Source organism: Ursus maritimus, unplaced genomic scaffold (genome assembly GCF_017311325.1).
Source record: "Ursus maritimus isolate PB19 unplaced genomic scaffold, ASM1731132v1 scaffold_14, whole genome shotgun sequence".
Taxonomy (NCBI): Eukaryota; Metazoa; Chordata; class Mammalia; order Carnivora; family Ursidae; genus Ursus; species Ursus maritimus.
Genome location: NW_024423786.1, coordinates 34,760,993 through 34,775,644, shown reverse-complemented (window position 1 = coordinate 34,775,644; position 14,652 = coordinate 34,760,993). Strand labels below are relative to the sequence as shown.

General features: G+C 43.9%; 1 protein-coding gene across 1 annotated transcript in view; it reads left to right on the top strand.

Moving 5' to 3' along the window:
- The window catches only part of CACNA2D3 (calcium voltage-gated channel auxiliary subunit alpha2delta 3), an 834,639-nt gene extending 821,093 nt beyond the window's left edge, over positions 1-13,546 (top strand). The window contains exons 36-38 of the mRNA XM_040628675.1: positions 10,454-10,566; positions 10,831-10,913; positions 13,136-13,546. Of these exons, the coding sequence (XP_040484609.1) occupies positions 10,454-10,566; positions 10,831-10,913; positions 13,136-13,228 (289 nt within the window). The 3' untranslated portion in view covers positions 13,229-13,546. The remainder of the gene's footprint in view (positions 1-10,453; positions 10,567-10,830; positions 10,914-13,135) is intronic.
- Positions 13,547-14,652: the final 1,106 nt, after the last annotated feature.

The window sequence follows — 14,652 nt, the reverse complement described above, 5'->3', positions numbered from 1 at the left end:
CGGATTCTTGAACAGAGTAGGATATTGGTATCAAAAGAAGGGAGATTAGATATCAAAGAGAACTGCTTTAGAGCACTGGGGCAGGGCCCTCTTTTTTCTGAAATCAACCGGAAGCAAGGAGGCTTGCTTGGATCTCGCAGAGTCCTTAGAATTAGCCATTCTGGGCTGCTGAAACCTTGTACCACATTCTGCACAACTCATTGGCCAGGGAACTTGTGCTACTTTGAATTATTTTTTTATCTTTGACAATTTTTTTCATCATTACTCAGTGAACTTTAGTACTGAGCCAATGCATAGAAAACAAAATAAAGGTCTGTGTCTTGTTCTCAGAAGTCTAACAGGAGACAAAACCACCTGAACCAAAAAATAAGATAGGTCCCTGTCTGGCTATCTAGAGGGACGAAGGAAGGGGATGAGAAAGGGAAGGAGCTAGAGAGGGAGGCAGAAGAAGGAAAGAAAGAAAGGAAGAAGAGACACTAGCTGGCTTCCTCATGGTATGGCATTATTGAGTAAATCTATCCCTCCTGCCGCCAACCCTAGAATAAGCTACATCAAGGAACCCACGGGGGAGCAGCAGCTAGGTGGCCAATCAGCTCCTAAAATTTGAAACATCTGCCTTTGTGACTTTTGATTTGAGCTCCTCTTGGAAAACATTTTTTTTTCTTTGTTTATTCATGGCTTCTTAATGTGTCTATCCTCTGCGTCCTATCAGACACCCACAGGGGCCTCCTGAAACTCAGTTTTAGCTGCTCTAGAGGCTAACTTCCATGTATTTCCCTGGGTTACCAAAAGAGAACTTTCTACAGGTTCCATAGCTTACAGTTTTCAGACCATTGCAAATGTTGCCTAGGGGAAAGTGCCTATCCTTCCATCCCTTTCCAGTTGGTGGTAGAAGGGTAGTAACATGGCTCTGAGCATCCCGTTTCACGTGCATTTGGAAGTGTATGTGTCTTACGTATGTGGATGATGCAGGTGTCTACAATATGTCATGGGAACGTGGGAGACATGCTTCCCTAAGACGGAGAGCTCTCTATGGAGAAGGCAACATTCAGTAAGTCTCTTAGAACTGAGTCCGTGTTCTTTGCAACACTCAGAGCCTTGCCGGTTCCTGAGCCAGCAGCATCAGCACTACCTGGGAGCAGGTGAGAAAGGCAAATTCATTGCCCCCACTCTAGAGCCACTGAACAGAATGTGCGTTTCAACAAGATCCTCGGGTCATCCGTAAGCGTGGTAGGTTTGAAGAGCACTCCTTCAGATCAGTAGGGCCTCAGCCTTGGCAGACAGTGGAATCACTTGAGTAGCTTAAAAAAATACACATGCCTTGGCTCTACATTCCAGATCCATATAATTTGTTTTCTGTGTGGCCCAGGCATCAGTTGAAAAGACAGAACAAAATAAAACAAGCTCCTTGGGTGATTCTAATGAGCTCTGTCCGGGTCTCAGCACTGAGGGAGAAGAAGCGTGATGCACTCAAGGGCCCATGGCAGTGCGCATGGCTGGTGGTGCGAAAGAAGGTGGCCTAGGGGTTGGGGCAGTTGAATGCATCAGGCTGGAGAGAGAGGCAGCTGGACCGTACAGGCTCTCGTTTGCTTCCCTCACGGGCACACCATTGCGTCGATGCTAAGGAGCCGTGGAAGGGTACAAAGTCGGGGATGGAGGGGTCAGCCTTGCATTTGGGAAGTATTATCCCACCTCAAGAATGGAGAGGGGCTTGCGGCAGGGAAGCCAGTTGAAAGGTGTGCTAAAAATGAGACAGGTTGGGAGGGCCGGCTACATAATTTGCAGGGCCCAGTACAAAATGCAAATGTGAGCTGCTGCTTCAAAAAGGAGGAGAAAAGTGTTATTAAATGTACCGAAACGGTAAAACATTTTCCTTCTTTCTGTCTCTCTTGACCTGTCATGCCACTTTTTCTTTGCTATTTGATCTTGGGCTCCCTCAGACACAGGGCCTCTGGCTGGCAAGTGAAGACCCTCAGAGGCACCCCCAGGTCCTGCCCCCATGACTCCAGGGTGTGCAGCCTGCAGGCTGCTCGGTGCCCATGTCCTACTCAGAGAAATAGTTAAAGAATGCAAATTTAAAGATAAAATTAAGAATTTCAAGATAGTACCACAGAGTAGTAAACCGTCACTGACAAGCCCTTCTGAGCATAGGTCCCTGGTGACCACACTGGTGCTCCCCCATGAGGCTGGCCCTGAGCCGTGGCAGATGGGAGGGTGGGCTTGAGCCGTATTGAGGTGATGGCCAAATCAGCACGTGGTGACCTTCAAAGAGGACCACGCCGCGAATCACGGCAAGATCTCTGGTTTGCGCGATTGATAGACGATAGACATTTGTACTGTTAAGAGATCCAGGGAAGGGGTGCCTGGGTGGCACAGCGGTTAAGCGTCTGCCTTCGGCTCAGGGAGTGATCCCGGCGTTATGGGATCGAGCCCCACATCGGGCTCCTCTGCTATGAGCCTGCTTCTTCCTCTCCCACTCCCCCTGCTTGTGTTCCCTCTCTCGCTGGCTGTCTCTATAAAAAAAAAAGAGAGAGAGAGAGAGAGATCCAGGGAAACAGGGGCATTAATTATTGGGATTGGGGGCAGGGGCAACTTTTAGGTACCTGTGAATACTCGCCTCGTTCCAACATTTAATCATCCCTCTTGTCTCTGGTTTAATTGCGTGGGCTGGCACTGTCAGGACAAGGATAAATGGTGGAGGGGACAGTGAGCCCCTGTGCCTTCTTCCGACTCTAATTACACAGCTCTGAGTCCTTTATCCTGAACCTGATGCTAAATGTGGTTTGCCATCAAGTGCCTATTTCCGTTCCCTTAAAGATTGTTTTCAGAGATAAGATTTTCGTGAAATGTCTTTTAGGTACCTACAACGCACCCTGCAACACTGGTTCTTCCCAATTCCGTACATGAATACGCTTACAGGAGGATGCGAACAGGATGTCAAGTGGGGGTTTCCTTGTAGTCCGGGATTGAGGTGAGGACAGAGTGGCACTAGGCACCACAAGTTCTAAAGAGAACAGCCTTTGAGCCCCAAACCTATTTGAGGATAGGCAACTGGCCCACCTTTCATCTGCCACGTGAATATTGATGAGGGACCCAATAGGAAAGAGATTGGGGTTCATGGAAAGAGGTTCTTCCCTCCAGGGGGCGCTGTTTCCTGCTGGGAGCCAGATGGGCAGTGGAGGAATGCTCCAGGAGACTCTTCTACATTTTGGGGGTGCCTGAAGAAGGGCAAGTCCAGCCCTAGTCAAATGTCTGCTAGTCAACAGATATACAGTACGTCCATGTACCTGTCTGAACAAGGCAAAGAGACCTGGAGGGAAAGAGTGAAGGTTGGAGAAGGGACAGCACTGAAGTGGCCTGTGTCTGGGCCAGCGAAGATCTGTGTTTCCCAAGAGTCAGGTGGACAGTGGGGAAGATACTGGTCATCTCGCTTGAACCCAACAGGACGACTGCTCTCCGGATGAGTCCACACAAGAGCAAGAAGTTTGCAGCAACTGCTGATGGTAGTTGCTATGTGGGTGGCCCCACTGGGGCATGTTGAGGAGCTGGGGGTCCTCCGAAGAATCCTTCAGAACCTCACAAGAGAGCCAGCCTGTGGATGCTGGGCAGCACAGAAGGTACCAAAGGCCAGGCCGTGTTGTAAGAAGACAAGCTGCGGTGAGACAGTTGCACGGCAGCCTGGTAACTGCGGAAGAAGCTAGAACCTAGAAGCTCAAAGGGAGAATAATGTAGAGCTTTGAACTAGAAGCGAAATCAGAGTAGCCAACTAGCCTGGCCTAATTGTACTAATCTGAAGTTGTCAGAAAATTACGGAATCCATACAGGATATCACTGAGAGATGAGGAAGCAGGAACTCCACATGGCAGGCTGGAAAACAGTCAAGAAAGGAAGGAGGGAAGGATTTGTTTCATGTTTCTATTAAGCCCTGACACGTTTTGGGGGCTGAGCAGGCGAGGCCCTGCTATTTATTCTTTTACTTTCTTTGGGCTGAGCAGGAGTAGGGGCGGGACGCCTGCACCTCCCCCGTGATAGTATGGCTGTGGAGATATGCTAGAACACATCCTTACTATTTAGCTTCTAGTTTGAATTTAAAGAGTCACCAAACGTTTGCTCCCCCCCCCAAGTTATGGGGCTGGGTCAGTGTAGGCCTCTTGGGGGCATGGTGGAGGAGGACAGGCAGCTTCCCACCCCTAAGGAGAGTAAGATCCCATTGGAGAGCTGCAGTCACATACCCAGCCCCTCCGGAGAACAGTACTACAAAGGACAAGATTGGTGCTGGTTTCAAATAAATCCCCCGTGACTTAGTCCTTGTCTTTTATTTTGTGTTAGGATGAAATCTGGGAATTTTATAAATGGTGAAAATCTATAACGGGTGAAAGACTTCAAATTGTTTTTTAGAGTCCCTCCTGCCCCGATTATTTGTCAAGTCACCGTTTTGTACCCAATTAATAAAAGACAAGCCAACCAAGTTCTGCAAATGTTCGCCGTGGGGCCTCTGGGTGTCTTGTCCCTGAGTCTTTCCCATCACGCGTGTTTGTCCAGGGAGCGCGTGAGGGAAGCAACAAAGCCCATCTTAGTGGATAGTGTGCAGCTAATAGTCTCTCTTGTCAGGGGAGGCTGTCTTGAAATCACATCATTTCCTCCCCCCACCGCTAGTCTTTCTCAGTCTATATCCAGTGGAAAAGGGAGGACTGGGTTATTTCAGTTCCGGCAATGGACACATCAAAATTGCCTCCCTCTTCCCTCCTCTTTCCCTGGAGGACCTAATTTATTTCACGCATTTTGACCTATCCCTGCTTAGAAACTGCCACTGCGATTCTGTGTTGAAGCATTTCCCTGCTGCCTTTTTTGGCCCCCAGGCAAACCCAGGCCACAGTTCCTCTGTACAATGATGTCAGTCTGACTGCTGGGCCCAGCTGGATGGAGGTGTGTTTTATGAAGTTCAACCCTGCACCCTGGGCCATAAATACACGTTGTGCACATAAATGTACAGCTAACATTGCCCAGACCCCTCCGAAGCACCATGTTAATAAGCAGACAGTAAGTCTTTAAAATATGGAAAAGCAGTTAATCTTTCCGCTGGCAAATCCTTTGTAGGGGGGTGTTTTCCTCTGCTTCAGGATAGCTGCATGCAAGGCTTTTCATCTTGTAGGATTTGGGGGGGGGGGAGAAGTTTGCTGTGGGACTTCCTTGAGAACACTTGGGGAGCCTTCTCCGAAGAGAAGACATGTGTTAAAAACAATATCTTGCCCTTCTCCTTAAGCGAGGAATCACTCTGGGTCTGCCCTCAAGGAGTTTGCACTAAGAATTCCCATGCAAGACAGCACGTCTGCTGCCCCTGTGGTCGTAGACCCCCAACAGGCTGGGCCTCAGAGGCTTGCAGTCTGCCTCTAATACTCCAGGAAGTCACCCAGCCTCTTGTTCCCCCATCTCTAAAATGGCCACAAGCACGTCTCATTCATAGCGCTTCCCTCTCTGAGTCCCAGTTTTCTCTTTTGCAGAAGGAGAAAGTCAATACTCAGCCCTTAGCGTAACACCCCATTTTATAAATGTTTGAAGAATACTGGAACACGTTCTCCTTCCAAAGAACTTCAATGTTACGGATTCAGTCCATTTCTTTTGACAATTTCTACCCCCTTGGTCAGTTTCCTCCCTTCCTCCCCTCCCTTGGTCTGCTCCCTGGCTCTCTTTCCCCCTGATGACCTGGTAGAAGGAGCAGACTTGAGGGTGAGGTTGGGGGCTCAGCAGACAGAGGTGCCTTGGGCCAATATCTGCTTGCTTCATGGGCAAGAAAGCACGTTTGTAGCTTGCCTCTGACCCTGCTGGGCAGCCATGACTTCTGTCCCGCTGACCGGGATCACGCCCTGAGCCGAAGGCAGACGCTTAACGACAGCGCTACCCAGGCGCCCCTAGTCTCATTTTAATGTATATTGTCTCTAACTTTTAGTGAGATTGAACCCCTTTTAATGTGTCAGGTGTCCATCAGTGTTGCCTCTTCTGTAAGTCCTCTTGTGGCTTTGATAGTGGTGAGGGCGCACGCCTTGGCTTTGCTTCCCTTTGCCTAAAACTCAACTTTATGCAATTGTCTGGACTACTCTTCATATTTACTCTTCTGAGTGAATCTTAAGATCATTACCTCGGGGCGCCTGGGTGGCACAGCAGTTAAGCGTGTGCCTTTGGCTCAGGGCGTGATCCCGGCGATCTGGGATCGAGCCCCATGTCAGGCTCTTCCACTGGGAGCCTGCTTCTTCCTCTCCCACTCCCCCTGCTTGTGTTCCCTCTCTCGCTGGCTGTCTCTCTCTGTCGAATAAATAAATAAAATCTTTAAAAAAAAAAAAAAGATCATTACCTCAAATTCCATCAAAAATCCCAATAAGAATTTCTTGGAATTCCTCTGATTGAATTAAAAGGTCCATTGAAAAAGAAGTGACCTCTTTCGTATATAAAGGCTTCTTTCCACCACCTTTGTACTTCCCCCAATTCTTAGTTTGTCTTTTTATGTTCGATAAAGTTTGGTCATTTTCTTTATACAGAAGTCTTTTACTAGATTTATTCTTAGGCATTTTCTAGTCATTGTTGATACTCTCCATGGTTCTTTTTTTCATAAATATCTTTTTCACTGGTTATTGCCTGTGTCCTAGGAGAGGCTGTGGTTTTATGTGCTGATTATGTAACTGGTCAGCTCGCTGACTTCTTTTATTCTAGAAGTTGGTCAGTGGGTTCACATGAGTTTTCAAAGAACGCACTGATATCTGTTCTTTGGGTGACTTGGTCGTATTCACCTGCGGGTAGATTCTCAATGAGCATTTCAGGGGCTTTTTTCATGGCAATTGGTCTGCTTATGTTTTTACAGCTTGGCCAAATGTTGATAATTTATACTTTATCCCCAAAGGTGTGTTTGCTCCAGCTTTTCAAATTGTTTGCCACGGTACACATAATAGTTACTTAAGATGCTTAAATGCCTCTGGATCTTTGGGTTTTAAGGTGACTTTGTGACTTCTTTCTTTTGTGCCGAAGGCTGTTTTATGTCAATGTTCTTTTAAACCAGAGCTTGGTTCTTTCAGTTATCTTCACAGTTTTATTTGCATTTATTCTTCTGCTTTTATCTTTATAAATTCCTTCCGTCACCGAGTCAACAAATATTTGCTGAGAAGCTGCTCAGTCCTGGCCACAGCTCTGGGTGCTGGGAAAACAGATTGCTGCGGCAGACAGAGGCAGCCTTCCTCCGCAGTCTCTGGTGAAGGATGGACAGGAAGCATCCTCCTTAGAGGATGCAGAGGCAGAGAAGACCAAGAAGAAAGGTAGTCAGCTCACTGGGTCCTTGACAGGACTGATTCAGTGAAGTGGAAAGGACTGTGGAAGAATTGCAGTGGATTCGTGAAAGAAGGAGCGGTGCGGAGAAGTGGACAGATTGTGGAGAATTCTTTTTAGGATTCGTGCTATGAAAGAGGACAGAGAAATAGGGCGCTAGCTGGAGGCGAGGTCAAGGGAGAGTTTTGTTTTTCCTGAGGTGGGAGATGTGAGAGCGCCTTTGTGAACTGAAGGGAAGGGCGAATGCTCGAGGGGAACCATGCAATGGTCACCTCCCGTCCCTTCCATCAGCCCCATCATTGGAGAAGCCTGAGGAGCCAGCAATACCCAACCCAGGGTACCAGAGGGAAGACCGAGGGCAGGGGCACAGGTGCAGGCGTGTGTTCTTTTTTCCAGCTTCTCCATCCAAAAACTTAGTTCATTTATTGGCAAACTGTTTTTCCCCAATAAACAGATTTAAGGTCATACGGCACAGATTTTAGTCTGGGCTGTTCTTAAATTGTCAAGAATTACTTGAATGTGTGGGTGTGTGTTTTAATTTTTAATTTCCACTGTTTGTATACTTTGTGCTATTAATTTCTAATTGTACCCTACCCTAAAAGAACATGTCACTGATGCTTTCTGCTCTTTGGAATGTGTTGCAGTTCCCCGTGTTTGAAAATAGTTTATATTCTCTGTTGTTTAGATATAAAGAATTTTCACTCCGTTTTTAAATAAATCGTGTGCTCATCAATCACTTGGGGCATTTCTATCAATTTACACTCTGATCATAAAATTTCATATCATAGCTTGTTATCCTACTATATTATTTTTTGGTACGAACTGTTTTCTTTATTACATTTTAATGGTTTTCCCTCTGAATATTTGTAGAGCAGTACTGCTAAACCTGTCCCTCTCTTGTCTTTAGCATTTTTCTGGTGTCTTTTTGTCCATTCTGTTTTAGGAGTGTCTCCTTGCAAACAGCATAATGCCGGTGTTTTTATAAATCCAACTTAAAAGCTTCTGCCCTTTTCAAAAAATCAATTAATATTTTTGAGTCTCTGCCTTCTAATATGTGAATCTAACCAACAGACATTAATTGTGATTGGTACTAATTTGATCTTATCCCAGTAGTCGTGTGTGTGTGAATGTTTGTGTTATTTACCATGCTCTCCTGGATTAATCAGATTTTCATCCTTCAGTTTATTTTCAGTAATCATCCCTAAATTTTAAAATACAAATTTCTACCTATATCTCCAGTTAGTTAGAATCTCTTTTCCTCTGGATTCTGACATACCTTTTATTTCCTTCTTTCCATGACCTCAAAGCTTAAAAAATGTTGCTCTGTTTTCTTCATCTTAAGTCCCGCATTGAGAAGTTTGTGTCATTCTCATTCTTCTTTAAGTAATTTGTTTCTAGAGAAGCTTTTAGGATTGGTCTGTATCTTCAGTGATCTGCAGTTTCACTCGTGCATGAATGGGCCCTTTTAATGAAAAAAAAGTCAAATTTTTCTTCTATTGGAAAATATTCTCTCCCTTTGGAGCTTCTATTTCATATTTTAATCTCTTGTTCCTTCATTGGCCATCTGGTAGATTCATTTGGCATAATATTCTAGTCAATCACCTGTTCTTTAAAGGGTTATATGATCTTGGTTTCGCATTTGTCTTTGAGACCCTGTTAACCTGCCTTCACCATGGAAATCATTGGTTCTCTGAGCGCCATCTCAGGTGGTTATTTTCTTTCTGATTGGCATGATCCATTACGAAGAGGCCACCTGCTAGAGCAATGTCATTGCAGAAGAGGGAAGGTACCTAGTGCTAAAAGGGGGAGGTAAAGCCAACAATTTTGAAGCCTTAGTGACATAGCAAGTTTGGATTTTTTTTCTCAAGCCAAGTAGAGTTGTGGAGAAGAGTGGGAGGGGAGAGTCCATGTTCCGGAGTATGGATGGTGGTGTAGACATTGAGGAAGCATCTCTGAGCAAAGCCATGCCTTGTTCCCAGCTATGGATTTAAAAAAGCAAACAAACAAACAAAAAACATAATTGCAAGATATTAGACAACTAGGCATCAGGCATTTGTAGACAAGAAACCAGTTGTGTTATAATCTCTGAGCCACTTTTGGTTAACTCAACATAAGAGGTGTTAATAGGTAAAGATAAAAAGGTAGTCCTTTCTCCTCTTTATAATTGCCCACAAAACAGAAGGATTCTTCTTCATGGCATGATTTCAGTAAGCCACGGTGAATACACTTTACAGAGCAGAACAAATTTGTTGAGAGAAAGATGAATGAAGATAAAACTTACAGAGAAATTCTCGCTTTGTTGTGTTACAGTCTGCCTCATCTGGCTGAACGGAACTTAGTGAAACATCATGAAAAATCGTATTATATGACCGAGATTCTAGGCTTGGGGCTAAACATTTAGCTAACCTGTTTGCTCTGGAAAAATACGGGATTTCTCTAATTTCTTCCTCCAAAGAATCATTAGTGTTTCTTGCTCCAGGAGTGTTTTGATGGTGGTGTTACTCTGTCATTTCACCGCATCGGGTGACGAGAGAGCAGGTGCCATTAGGCTAACTTCTGTTGGACTAGCTGTCCCGATGGACCCGGATGTCAGTGCCGCCGCACAGCCTGAGCACCAGCACGTGGCCTCAGAACTGTGGAACTCCCAAACGACCAGCATTAATCTCACGCAAACATTGGACCTCCATCCTGGGCAGACATTGTGTAAAGCAGTACAGGGAAGGGTCTAGAAACTTCACTTCATCAGTTTGGAAAGAGAGAGACAAAGAACATTCAATGTCACCTGGGAGAAGGAAGCGAGGCTTGTAAAAGCCTGACCCTGTAGCCTTGGAAATTGGGCTGATTTAGTCAATCTGACTCTCGTGTTTTGTACGCATAGCATTCCAGTCTTCCCAAGGTGAGTTTTATGAGCTATGTGTAGCCGCAGCCATAAGCTATAAACTGTCGTCTTTTTAGTGGAGCCTGGTATTCAAAAGTGAAGAGCCTCGTGGAGGAGGCAACTTTTGTAATAGGGCAGTCTCTGAAAACTGTTTTCCAAAATAGTAGAGGAGTTAACTCCCCAGCGGAGAAGTTTTCCTCAGGACTCTTGATTTGACAGGTAGTAAGTGACCACTCACTGTCTCTGTGCTTCATGTCCCAACAGGTCCTTTGTCATCCAGCAAATTCCAAGCAGCAATCTCTTCATGGTGGTGGTGGACAGCAGCTGCCTGTGTGAGTCCGTGACCCCCATCACCATGGCGCCCATTGAAATCAGGTATATCCTTTTGTGCGTAAGTCCAGGCACTGCTGCTGAAGCCGGTGATGGACAGGAAGGAAACCCAGGGGGATGGACAGGAAGGAAACCCAGGGGGATGGACAGGAAGGAAACCCAGGGGAGAAATATTAGAGAGGGGGAAATGACAACTTTTCCACAACTGGAGAGAGAAAAGTCGTTAAGGGAGTTCAGTGTCAAGGTTTGACCTCCAACATGCAGAGTAAGGGAAAGTGACGTCTGGGCAATATGCCTTAACTACAGTCAACATAACGAATCCCTTAAGTGTGAACGTTTAAAGGCCCAGAAGATCAGAAGGCGTCCGGAGTCTTGTCATGGCTTTCATCCTGAGGTAAGTCTGCGAACCCTACCTGTTCTCTTTCTCCACCAGATTCACCATGAGAGTCTCATAATTGTCAAAGAACTGTAGCTAAGAAGTTTCCTGGTGAGAAAACAATCCCTTGCAGGCAGATCAAGGGAAACAATGGAGGGCTCACGGTACTCTACTTTAGCCCCCAGTGCCTTCGTGTTCAGTCTGTGCTTAACGGTCTTGTTAGATCTGTGTATATATTTTAAAACCTCTTTACCGTCTTCCCTATTATGGATGTGCTGTAATTTTATTACCTCACGCTCTTACATACACTGTGGCTCTGACCATCTTGGTTTATTTAAAATTGTAGTTCAAACGATGTTCCCCTGCTGACTTTTTGACAGCCTTTAATTTATAAGAAGTCCGTGTAAAGCCGAAGTGGCAATTCTTGTATCAGATCAAGAGTCACAATTTACGCAGGTGGAATGATAAGCCTCCAAACCCCCTCACCAGCTGAAAGCACGACTTTAAGGCCCTCCATGTACGCCAGAAGTGAGCATCCGAAAAAAATTAAACTTAGCACTGAGAAAGGTGAATATCTCCAAAGTACCACAGGCAAAAAAAACCCTTTTTAGTCTAGCAGAAATAACAGGAATTTAAAAATGAACTCCTCCCCACTTCAAAAAATGCAAAGCTTACCGAGAACAATTCTTATTATAGGGATCCTGGGAAGGTCTCTATTTTTAAAAATGCCATCAAAGCCAACTGACTGACTTTAAATTCCACGTTTAAAGAGCGAATAATTTTAATGTTAAACTCTCCATGTCCTAGAGAAGATGTTAAAGTCAATAGAGTACCAATAAGAACTTGGAATTTATTAAGAGTGTTTGCTTCTATATTCAAAGGAGTGTTCAGTAGCAACATATTATGCAAATATATGCTGGAAAGGTCTTTGCTCAAATTCAGTGATAAAATTCAAATAAAAAATCTTTGTGTAAAATACAAATACAAATAATAGTCCCCAAACACGAAAATCCGTCAAAACCAGAATGCCTATGTGGACAGCTAAAGTCACTAGAGTAAAACTCTTCTGGAGTTAATCAGATAATTTACTTCGGTAAATAGATATAAGATAAACATTCAAAAAATTAGTATTTTTTTCTGTAAGTTTCTAGACCTTCTAGGAAGATGAGGTCAATAGGACAGCATAGGAATTCTTGGATCTGACAAAGGTTCAATTCAAAGGGGAAAATATAGATTCGATTTAAATGGTAAAATAATAATCTCACAAGAAATTTTAGGGATTGAACTAATCTTCCTATCCAAAACCAGACAGCTATGGAAGAAAAACAGAATTTCTTTATAAAAAATTGTAACTTTCTATGGAAAAAGATAATTTAAAGTCAATAACCAATTTATACACCTTGAAAAATTATTGATAAACCAAATCATAAAGAGCTTTTTAAAATTGGTATGTCAAACAACCACATATAAAAATAAACGGAGGGCAGGAAGGATACAAGTCACTGGGCGATAAACACGTACAGGCAATGATGAAATCTCCAGCCACAGCCATCAAAAGCAGAAATACCCCTCACCCTACACTCCCACTCCTGGGCATCCTCACCGTAGGCAGGGGCAAGGCGAGCATCGTGGACTGGAGAATGACCGCACTCAGCACTCTTCATAGCAGTAAAGAGCGGAGAAGAAAGTCTTTCCCATTGATGATACAATACAGCTAGAAAAGTGGAGTTGGAAGAATTTCCATCAACCAGGGGATAAAAAGCATGCTGCAGGAAGGATTACATAATATGATTTCATTTTTATAAAACAAAGCCCTCCTTTCCCCAAATGAAAAGAAAGAAGACACACACAAAACCTTCTGTAACGGTTTCTGAAATGATCAGACCCCTTAGATGTCAACTTTTACTTACATTCTGACAGGAAAGCATGAGAAGGCCAATATTCTGCGGTTCTCATTCGATCACAATAGACATCTCCACCAACAGCCCTGTGCCTCTTGAGTGTTCTGCGTAATGGGATGCACAGAGTAATTTGGAACATTCTATGTGCTGACAACTGAAATCAGAGATTCTCATCATAAACTTGATGAAATTTAGACAAGTCCATTTCCTTGCACTACCTAGGTTCCAAAAGACTTGATTCCTACATTGGAGGGAGGGGGATTGAGGTCTGGGGCCTCGATACAGCTCGGAAAGTCGAAGGCATCTTGGAATCTGTTAAGCTCCTGTCTTTCCCTGTAGGAGAACGCAAGGGAGTGTGGAGGCGCGCCGAGTCTGCAGGCCAGGATGCTCCTTACCCTCTTCCCTCTGCTCTTGATGCTCTTCTCAAGGTGACACTGACTGAGATGTTCTCTTGGCATGCTAAATTATGGATAAACTGTGAACCAAAATATGGTGCGACATAGGAGACATGAAATATAGTCCAACCATCAGCATCTCATGATTTTAAACTGTGCGTGATATAAACTCTTAAAGATATGTTGACAAAAAAGTTACCTTTTTACTTTGCCAGTCATTCAAATGTGAGTTTGCTACATTGATAATCACCCTTCATCAGAAATGGGACTGCCAGTGGGCAGTGTCCCTTCGGCTTGAAACCCATCGACACCAATTTAAAACTGTGTACTTTTTAAATAAAGTATATTAAAATCATCATCTTTTGACTTTTGCTTTATTGCTGAGACGACAGACTGAATATTGCACGGAAAAGTCGCCCATTCCAGATACCGGGAAAGGATGGTTGTTGGCAGAGACCTTGTTCTAAAGCAGATTCCAGACAAATATTTCACAATTGTTTAGGTGCTTCACTCTCAGTTATAAAAATATTTACAGAAGTAAACCAAAATATCATCTACACAGGAAGAGTGTATGACAAAGAGCCCTGAATTTTTTTGAACTAAGCTTCAATAGAAATCATAATTTGGATGAGAACACGAGCTCCCAGAATACCCAAGTGTTGCATATTTGGGAGTAGAAATAAAGTAAATCCTAGGAATTCATTCTGAAAGGACTTGACAGAGGAAAAGAACAACGACTACAAATGACTCTCGGGGTTTATTGCTTGAGTATTTGGCTTCTGGCTTTCCCCATAAACAAGGGATGAAATTAGATCTCGAATATTACACGATGTGAAACTACCCAGACGGGTAAGCATTCCTAAAACACTGGATCGTGACCCAAAGAAAACAGATTCCACTGGATCATGGTTACCAAATTAAGTGGAATAATTTCCATGCCTCAGTAGAATCGAGAATATTTTATAAGACAGGCATCTAGAAGTCATGGGGAGAATGCCACTAAAACTAAAAAAACAAAACAAAACAAAAGACACATTATGCTGTTGATATTTTAGAAAAACTGATGTAATCATACTGCCTTTTCCGAAAATGATGCCAGTATTTATAAGAATAACAATACTACATTGCTATATTTCTTGAAATCCTAATGCCTCCAGTGTTGTTAACAATATAACAATACTGTAACATGCCACGCTGTCAAAGTTTCAACAAGATTGGGGCTATATGGTATCGGAACCATGGTGGTCATTGATATTGTTCACTTCTGCGCACTAAGTAAATGAACAAATTCGTTTATTACCCACACGAGTATCAAAATGCAGTATATTTACACTAAACAACAATAATGTATTTTTTATAAAAAATAATATTACATGACCTACCATTCTCCTCATGTTTCTAGAGAACTGGCGACAGTAGGTCTAACATATAATAATGCCTATAGCTGAATATCAACGATAC